At 44.8% G+C, this 10001-nt stretch overlaps 1 protein-coding gene and 1 long non-coding RNA gene across 2 annotated transcripts in view; one reads left to right on the top strand and one right to left on the bottom strand.

Moving 5' to 3' along the window:
* LOC110297561 overlaps positions 1-5131 on the top strand; it is a 107110-nt gene extending 101979 nt beyond the window's left edge. The window contains exon 8 of the long non-coding RNA XR_002378303.1: positions 4857-5131. This is a non-coding gene — a long non-coding RNA (uncharacterized LOC110297561). The remainder of the gene's footprint in view (positions 1-4856) is intronic.
* Positions 5132-5359: 228 nt separating this feature from the next.
* Positions 5360-10001, bottom strand: Klk14 (kallikrein related peptidase 14). The gene is made up of 5 exons (XM_021168875.2): positions 9961-10001; positions 8314-8482; positions 6216-6469; positions 5954-6090; positions 5360-5552 (listed from the first exon to the last, which is right to left on the bottom strand). The coding sequence occupies exons 1-5, from the start codon at positions 9998-10000 to the stop codon at positions 5400-5402; spliced, it is 753 nt and encodes a 250-aa protein (XP_021024534.1). The 5' UTR covers position 10001; the 3' UTR covers positions 5360-5399.

The raw sequence follows: 10001 nt of genomic DNA, 5'->3' as shown, positions 1-10001 counted from the left end.
TGTGTGTGTGTGTGTGTGTGTGTGTGTGTGTGTGTGTGTATATACCATGCAAACCATACAAATGCAATGCCTACAGAGGTCAGAATAGAGCACTGAATCCCCTGGAGTTGGAATTAAAGGTGATTTTGAGCCCTCCAATGTGGGTGCCAGGAACTGAACTCAGGTTCTTGGAAAGAGCAGCAAACATTTTTAACCCTGAGCCATCTTTCCAGTTCTGCTCCCTAGCAGTTGCTTTAATAATACCTGCCACTCAAGAGCTCCAAAACACCATGCTGTCTCCTAAATAAAGCCAGCCTCCTTCATCTGAACCACATCATATCAAATACATCCACAAAGTTCATGAGCTCATTCCTAGGTAGACATTTGCACAGCCGTGCTGATAGAGGATTGATGTCGACTCTCTGAGAACAAAGCAGTCCTTTTTGCCAATTTCTGTGATGTAAATGGTCCCACTGTAATGACATATTACTGATATGTTCTAGTTTTACTCTCTTGCTGGGACAAATACCATAACAAAAGCAACTTGGAGGAGAAAAGAGTTTGTTTCAGCTCACAGGTTACAGTCAGTCACTGAGGGAAGTCAAGGCAGGAGCTCAAGGAGGAGCTTGAAGGAGAAACCCCAGAGGAACACTGTTCCTTACACAGACTCATGCTTAACCCAGGACCACCTGCCCAGGGATGGTGTCTCACACAATGGCCTACACCTTCTATCTACACCAATTGATAATCAAGACAATCTCTCACAGAGATGTCCACAGACAAATCTAGTCCAGACAATTCCTCAATGAAGACTCTCTTCTTCGGTGACTCTACACTATGCCAAATTGACAAAAGCTAACCAGGGGGAAAGTTAACCCACTGGCTGTGTATTTGGGGTGAGATATTTGGAAGTTCATTGTGATGGTTAATTTTTATTGTCAAGTTGTGCGATTTAAGAAACACTTAGAGGGGGTCTGGAGAGATGGTTCACCATTTAAGAGTGCCGACTGCTCTTCTGAAGGTCATGAGTTCAAATCCCGGCAACCACATGATGGCTCACAACCATCTGTAATGAGATCTGATGCCCTATTCTGGGGTGTCTGAAGACAGCTACATGTACTTACATTAGGAAAGAAAGAAAGAAAGAAAGAAAGAAAGAAAGAAAGAAAGAAAGAAAGAAAGAAAGAGAGAGAGAGAGAGAGAAAAGGAAAGGAAAGGAAAGGAAAGGAAAGGAAAGGAAAGGAAAGGAAAGGAAAGGAAAGGAAAGGAAAGGAAAGGAAAGGAAAGAAAAGAAAAGAAAAGAAAAGAAAAGAAAAGAAAAGAAAAGAAAAGAAAAGAAAAGAAAAAAGAAACACTTAGAGGGTATACAGAGATGGCTCAGTGGTTAAAAGCACTGGCTGCTCTTTCAGGGGACTCAAGTTAAATTCCCAGCACCCACAGAGTGGCTCAAAACCATCTGTAACTCCAGTTCTAGGGGATCTGATGCCCTCTTTTGGCCTCTACAGGTACCAGGCATGCACATTCACAGACATAAATGCAAACTCATGCACATAACCTTTCTGAAATCCAAAACAGAAAAGAAGACTTCCTAGGGTAGCTAAGGCTATAGCTCAGTTGGTAAGACCTGATTTTAATTGCAAAATCTCACATTCTCACATTTTGTTTTTGTTGTTTTTGTTTTTGCAGTAGAAGCCCCAGGACTGGAGGAGTCAGGGAGAGAAGTTGAGGCTTGGCACAGTGGGTCAGAGTCACTGAAGAGTGCCCAGGCTATGAGTGAAGGTGAAATGGTAGTAGAGCCCTAAGCATTTTGGAGATGCCAGTACCATGGGCATGCTATGGATGGCAGAGCCAGAGAGGTGGAGCTGTCCAAGCCCTTTGGAGCCCAGAAGTGAGCTCCATATATCTGACACTGAGTTTGGCACTGTTGGACTCTAGTTTTGCTTTCATTTGATTGTGACTGTGTTCTAGTTCTTCCCTTTGGGAGTAAGAAAATATTTAACCTTTAAAAAAGAAACAAAAAACAAAACAGAATTCTGGGAACTGGAGAGATGGCTCATTGCTTGAGATAACTGACTAACCTTCCAGAGGTCCTGAGTTCAATTCCCAGAAACCACATGATGGCTCACAACCATCTACAATGGGATCTGATGCCCTTTTCTGGTGTGTCTAGTGGTGCTACAGTAAATATGGTGTACTCATATACGTAGAAAATAAATAAATCTAAAAAATTAAAAAAAAAACAGAAGTCCACAGTTAAGAAACTTTGATGTATTAGAGAGAAATTGAGCATTCTTAAGAAGACTGAACTATTAAAGTGTTTGAATTTTTAAAGACTATGGAGCTTTTGTATTGGAATTTCAAGTTGGAATGTTTTATATTGCTACAGTGGTATTAATATGAGATCTTAAAGACAAACAAGAAAGGGAGCGTTATAGTTTAATCGTGATGTGTTAAATTGATACTGGAACACTCTCTATGGAAGATAAAGAGACAACTCAGTGGTTAAGAGCTCCTGTTGTTCTTGAAAAGGACCCAGGCTCAGTTCTCAGCACCCACACAGAGGAGCTTACAGTCACCTGTGACACCAGCTCTGGAAATCCAACATCTATAGTCTTTTTGGTGTCTATAGGTACCTGCATGAGTTCATACATACTGACCCTATACACATACACATAATCAGACAAAATAAAAAAGAAAACCAGTCAGATGTGTTTAATCCCAGTACTCAAGAAGCATATACAGACAAATCTCTGTGAATTTAAGGACAGCCTGGTCTACATAGCCAGTTCTAAGCCACAGAAGGATGCGTAGTAGAGCCTGTCTAAAATAAAATAAATATTTTAAAATTGCATACACATTTTAAGTGACGCAGGGTACTCATGAAACTCTAAAAGTAAACAAATGTCACATGTCTGGGAAAGTAAAAATTCCCAAGATTCACAAGGTCCCTCTCCAAGGTTCTAAAAACAGCAACAGTGGCTGCAGAGGGGATTTTCCCACCTGTCCAATTGTGTGTGGGGGAGCTCCAGGGCAGCAGCTTTTGTGAGTCACAGCTTTGCAGGGAGGGGTTTGACACCAAACAACTGCCTTTTGGTTGTCCCTGCTTATGTAAGGAACTCCACAAATTCACTGGGTTACCAAGCTGGACGTTGATATAATTGTTGTTGCTCTGTCATTCATTTCTTTCCTTCCCCTCCCCCTCTCTCCCATCCCTTCCTGTCTCTATCTCTATCCCTTCCTCCCTCCCCTTCTCTCTCTCCCTCCCTCCTTGTCTCTGTCTCTCTCTATCTCTCTCCCGTCCTCCCTCCCCTTTTCTCTCTCACTCCCTGTCTCTGTCTCTTTCGTCCTTTTCTCCCTCCTTCTCTTTCCCCTTTCCTCTCTTTATCTCTCCCTCTCCTTTGCTCCCTCCCTTCTTTCCTCCCTCCCTATATCTCTTGACCCACTGAACTTTGAGAAAGCTGCACTGATTTCACAGCCTCCTCACAAGAATAGTCGACATCCCTGAAACTGTGAGCCAAAATAAACTAATCCCTTGAGGGGCTTACACCACCTATTTTGTTATAGCAAACAGAAAATGCAGATATGATGCAATAAATATAAATGGCCTCAAACTATAGCTATTCGCTTAAAACATAGGAATGCTGCTTTATGGATTGATTTACTAAAATTTACTTATTTTTATGTGTGTGTTTTGTGTGTATGTGTATTTATACACTATATGCATGCAGTGCCCACAGCAAATGGAAGACAGTACCAGACCCCCTGAATTGGAGGTACAGATGATTGTGAGCCACCATGTAGGTGCTGGAAAGTGAACCCAAGTCTTCTGCAAGAGCAGCCAGTACTCTTAACTGCGAAGCCATCTCTCCAGCCCTTAGACTTTATTTTTAAAATTGTTTTGCCATAAATTTATGTCTCTTGAATTTTAGCAGTGGTTGATTTTATCAACCAGCTCTTAAAATACCTGACGTGTCTCCAGTTATCTCCCTAAATATCAATGGACACTGACATCCAGTGCTAGTTAAATGGCCTCTTTAATCACAGGGACTTTGCATGACATTTATGATGTTTGCTATTACATATGGGCTACCCACTGGCAACATGTAGGTTGCACAAGCAGGGCTTTATAATGGACTTTTGACCCAGTCTTCTGCATCAATTAGGTCAAGGACTGCTGCATAGTAGGTGTCCAAAATGGACAGACAACTGCTCATAGTAGGTATGAAGTAAGTACTACTTGGGAGAAAGTAAGAAAAGGAGACTCATGATGGAGCAGTCTTGTGAAAGTTAGGGGTCAGAAAATTATGCTACCTCTGGATCATACTCATGGTTCTGTGTCTGAAGGAGTTTGGACCAGAATTCCTGCTTTGAGTCTAGTTTCAGGTCTGGATTCCAGTTCTGAGAGAGGAGGTTGAGGTCTGGAACCCTGTGTCTGAAGAAGAAAAGATAGAATCTAGATCCATGGATCAGAGGGAGGAGGCCTGGGTCTGGATCCCTGTGTCTGAGAGATGAGGGCTGAAGTTTGACCCCTGGTATTCAAGGTCGTTTGTGCCCTGCCTCTGTGGATATTGGAGTCAGGGATTCAGGTCTGAGAAGAACATACATAATGAGAGATTGACTTTGCTGGGACTTGAACTCTGCTGCCTTCCCCTACTCTGACTAGCAGAAGACTCTCTGTGTGCATAGTTAGCAAGGTTGAGGCAGCTCAGAGGTGGGGAACACAACCACAGATGGATTGATTGTGATGGGCAGATTTGAGTCTAGTCTCTGAGTCAGCCACTTTTCACAGCACATGGCGCTCATGGGAATAGACTAATGAAGAAAGCGTGGGAAACGTGGGATGACTCCATTTTCATTTTTATTTATTTGGATTCTAGAGACATTTGGAAGCAGATGTCTTTGGATGAAGATATTGATGCAGAGCATTTGCGCTCCAGCCTCTGGGCTCAGTGAGTCTCAAACGGTGACAACAAGCTGTGAGAGAGATTCCAGAGCCAAGACCCAGGGAAGGAAGGTGGAGCCTGGAATAAAGGCAAAGCTATTGGGTCTGAGGGAGGAAGCTGGTCTGAGAGAAGGAGCCAGGGACCTGGGGGGGCCTGGGCCTGAAGTAAGGGGCTAGGGACTGGAGTCTCACGAGAAGAAGAAGAAGAAGAAGAAGAAGAAGAAGAAGAAGAAGAAGAAGAAGAAGAAGAAGAAGAAGAAGAAGAAGAAGAAGAAGAAGAAGAAGNAAGAAGAAGAAGAAGAAGAAGAAGAAGAAGAAGAAGAAGAAGAAGAAGAAGAAGAAGAAGAAGAAGAAGAAGAAGAAGAAGAAGAAGAAGAGCTAAGGAGGACTCTAGTGTCTTGGGAAGGACTCAAATGTCTAATGGAAGAGACTGTGAAAGCACAGAGACAGCTGGGGATGATCAGATGGTGATGGGTGATCAGTTGCTTCGCATTGTCCTCTGGATCCAGCTGTGGTAATTGCACAGGTTGGTGTAGACACCTGGGTAGCCAGGCATAGCACAACGTTCCATTCCCCAGGACACAAGGCCCTGGAGCTGTCCCCCACACACCAGGGGTCCCCCAGAATCACCCTGTGAGGAGAAGGAGGAGGAATGGGAATAGAATCAGCCTCAGAAGTAAGCATCTGAGACAAGAGCCCTCCTCACCTCTGACTCCAGACTCAAGCAGTGGCAGAGTTCCCCTTGGCAACATTCCCGCCCTGTCTCCCTTTGTGAATCTGATATGCCCCCTCTCTCTCAGCCGTATCTGTGTCTCTTCACATACCCTGTCTCTATCTAAGAAGTTATTTTTTTTTTATTAAACAGAATAGGAAACTGAAGAATAATAGAGTTAAGTCCAAAGGGTCTGAGTTATCCCTGTATCTCTGTGCCCTGAGTTCTCCCAACCACATCCTCTGAGTTTTCTGTTATTGAGACAGAGTGGTATCCAAGACCTAACTCCATATTGTCCCAGAATGGAATCTGAGCCTCACCTGACAGGAGTCCTTCCCGCCTTCGGGGACCCCAGCACAGACCATGCCAGATGTTATGATTCCAGGGTAGGCTCGATGGCATGCCTGCTCCGACATGATGTTGACATTCACACACTGCAGAGCAGTGGGGTACCTGGCTGATGGGAATGGGGGAGCACAGAAGAGTCACAAATAGAGTACTATGAACCCAGGAGTCCAACATCAGCTTCCTCCCTCAGACCCAGAGGTCCAGCTTTGTACTTTCAGGCCCAGGGCTCCTTACCAACGGGACTGGCTATGGTTCCCCAGCCCGACACTAGGCAGGGAGTCCCTGGGCTGGCACAGGAGCTGGCCACAGAGATGGTCTTCACTGCTCGTCCCAGCCGCACCTTCTTCTGCAGCTTCAGCAGCATGAGGTCATTATTGTGGGCCTGGGGTTGGTACTGGGGATGTGGCACCTGGCGGACCACACGCACCAGCTGCTGAGTCGCTTCCCACCTTCTTATGTTGTGCTTGCCCAGGGCTACATGAAGAATCCTGTCCCATAAATTCAAAGAGTGAATGCTGCTTAAAGTCTGACCAACCCCAGGCCATGTTCCAGCCCCATTTTCTTCCATGGTGATGAGTTTCCCTCAGAGTCTAACCTGTGAACTTCTAATTGTAAGCTGAGCATTTTGTGGCCTCTTGTATACTTTCTTTCTTCATGGCCTGGGCATTCTCTCTTTACCCAACCTCATTTGCTATCCCTTCCTTTAGAGGAATATACTCAAGGGCCATTTCAACTTCTTGACTCAGTTTCTGAATCCTTGAGGGTTTCTCAGTGTTTCTGGAGACTAGAAATCAGAGTTGATATTCTAGGGAAAACTCCATTATTGTCTCTGTTCTAGACATTTTCTAGGCAAGGGTTGGGGTTCTAGATTTTGTCTAGATTATGGCATAATTTCTGGATTCAGATGTGAGCTTAGTGTTTCAGAATAAGCTATGGGCTCTGCCTTTAGCTCTGTAATGCAGATTGAATTTGAGTTCTAGATGTCAATATAGGTTCTCAGTTCATCTTGAGTTCCACTTTGAACAGTGACTTATGATATTAGCAGATTGATTCTGGATTCTGAACACTGATGAGAGCTCATGTCCTAGATAAGACTCTGGGTTCTAGGCTAACCTTTGTTTATGAGCTGAGTTCTAGGCAATGGTTTTAGGTTCTGGGCTGTGGTTAGGCTCAGGTTTCTAAATATTCAGCTTATACTCTAGACAAAGCTGTCTCAAATTGCACAACAGGTGATGATTCTAGACTATGCTCTGTGTCCTCAACCATGAAGCTTTAGGTTCTAGACTAAGCTATACATTATCACCTATATACAAGGAAATACAGTCTGGTTTTCATCCTTGGCTCTGAGTTCTGCTAGACTCTGTTCTGCTCTCGAGTCTCTGGGTTCTAAGTTAAATTTTTTGGTTTTGGCAGTCAACTAGGTCACGGTCATGGTGTGAGCTATATATAGGCTTGACTTTACTTCAAGGCTGAAGTCTGAGCTCTAAATTCTTGTTGCAAATCTGGAAGGAGCTGAGTTCTAAAGCACAAATTATGGTCAGTATTTGGCGATTCAAAATCTGGGATGGAGTCAGGGTTCTAGGATGCTCAAAAAGGATCTGGTAACTAGACTCAGAATTCAAACATGGATTTTGAATAAGTTCTAGGTCCAGACTATTCTTCTCTGTGTGAGGTGTGCATGCAATGCCACACATGTGTAAGCCTGAAGCCAACCACCTTGTTTGAGAGAAGGTATCTCTTGTTTTTCAGTTCTTCATCTTCCAGGATAGCTAGTCCCCCAACCTCTCTATAGGAATGTTGTAGTTACAGACATGTATACTACCATATCCAGATTTTAGGTGAGGTCTGAGGATTTCAGTTCAGGTTGACAGTTTTGTATGGTAAACACTTTACTCACCGAGTCATGTCCCTTGGCCCTGACTATTCTCACAGTTGTGTGTTCTAGCTGCAAAATAATTTCCAGACTTGTGTCTGGGTCATGTGCTCCGAACTGGATTCTGGGTTCCAGGTATGTTCTGAGTTTCTAAATGTAGACTATGTACTAGTCTGGGATGGGCCATTGCTGGTCCTGATGTGACACTTGGTAACTGGATGAATAATACAAGCTTGTGACTTAGACCACCTGACTGGCTTTTGTTATCTAAGCACCACTCTAGCTTGATGGCAAGGGTTCTACATACACTCTGAATTATGCCTCTCAGCCTAGATTCTCTTCTAGTCTCCAAATCAGGACCCAGCCTCTGCACTGTTCTATGCATGGATCTGGGTTTATAACTAAACTCTGGGACCCTGGGATTTGGAAGTCATTGACTTAACAAAAAGGAATACTCACGGGCGGGCACAATGAGCAGCAGTGATGACCCACTGATCTGACAGCAGGACTCCTCCACACAGTAAGCTACGCCCAGGCCCTGCTTGCAGAGCGACCTGCCATGGCTGGGAGTTCCGGACGCATGTGTAGCCACCAATAATTTTATGATCTCCTTGGCTCTGGGCTATGGCTACAGGGAGATGGGTTGGGATGGGGGAGAAAGGAGATGAACCAATGCCCAGCAGACAGAGATCTTTCCATAATGCCCAACACCTAAACCATCTGCTTCTTTCTGCCCCACCAAGTGTGATACACATTCAACATCATCCCCAACAAGACAAGGACTTCTCTGACCCCTCCCTCAATTGACATTAATGGTTTCTACTATGAGAAACCTCCCGTGAGCACTTTATTTCCTTTAGGTTGAGACAAAGTCTCACTATGTTCCTGGCTGGCCCTGGACTCCCAGCATTCTTCCTGCCTCAGACTCCCAAGTGCTGGCAATCTCAGCACACACCAGCACTCCTGGTTCCCATGAATATTTTTGTTTTCCCATTTTCATGTGGAGATTTCCTTTGGTATTTCCTTTCCATTTCCTTTGGGGATCCCCTGTTGGGCCCTCCAAAGCTGAAATTAAACATCACAAACAGCTGCCGTGTAGGCTCTGGGGATCCAAATTCTAGTCCTTACGGTTGCATGGCAGGTGCCTTAACTGCTGAGCCAGCTCCCTGGCTCTCTAGTGCTCCCCTCAGAATGCCATATGCCACTTTAGTCCTTCTTCAACACATCTAAGGAGTTCCTGTGCCTTTCCAAACCCTCCTACTGGGTTGGTCCCCAGAGCTTCTTTGCCCCGGACTCCTTCCACACCTTCACACTCCACTTTCATCTTCCCTGACACAAGAAAGACAGCCCCATGAACCTCTTCAGAGATGGCAGAGTCTTCTCTGATTCCTTATTTTCTCTATTTTCTGTAGTTGCCTCTCTCTGGAATCCTATTTCTTGGTATCTCCAGACTTAGAATGTGGACATGAACTTCGAGTTAAGTGAAGCCCTCAGCATCAATCCCCAAGCTACCCCTCCTTTGTATGTGGATCCAATCACTCCCTGCTCTGTGTATGCATCCCTGTGACATCTGGTCTACCTGAGTCCCAGTACCAGGCCTAGAGATGAATATGCTGTGTGAAACCCAACATGAATGGTCACAGTGGGGCTGCTCCTCTGTGCCTCTGACCCTGAATCATCAGAGATTCTTTCTCAGAGCATGTTTCCACACTCATCTTACTCCTGAGCCTTCAGATCAACTAGTAGATGAAGCCAAAGATTAACCTCAAATGTTATTTATTAGGCACTATCCATCTTCGTTTGTTTTGAGGCAGTGTCTCTCAGTGGTCTAGAACTTGCTGACTAGGCTAGGCTGGCTGACCAGTGGCTGACAGATGTTCCTGTCTCTGCCCTCCCAGTGATAATTACTGTACCCCACTGCTTCCATTTTGTTTTAAAGGGGTGAGCTCCGGAGGGATCAAACTCGGGTCCTTGTGCTTACAAGACGGAGCCATCTCCCAGACCCTCTGGAACTCTTCATAGCAGACTGTCCCCCAAAGCATGCTGATACCCCAGAACACATCCCTAGCTCATCTCAGAGTTTCCAGGGGACCACAGTGCTCTTACCTACAGCCAAGGCTTGGAGTATGATCAGTAGAAGGAACATT

Source organism: Mus caroli, chromosome 7 (assembly GCF_900094665.2).
Source record: "Mus caroli chromosome 7, CAROLI_EIJ_v1.1, whole genome shotgun sequence".
Lineage (NCBI taxonomy): Eukaryota > Metazoa > Chordata > Mammalia > Rodentia > Muridae > Mus > Mus caroli.
Note: the sequence above shows the minus strand (reverse complement) of the source record. Positions and strands in the feature narration are given on the sequence as shown.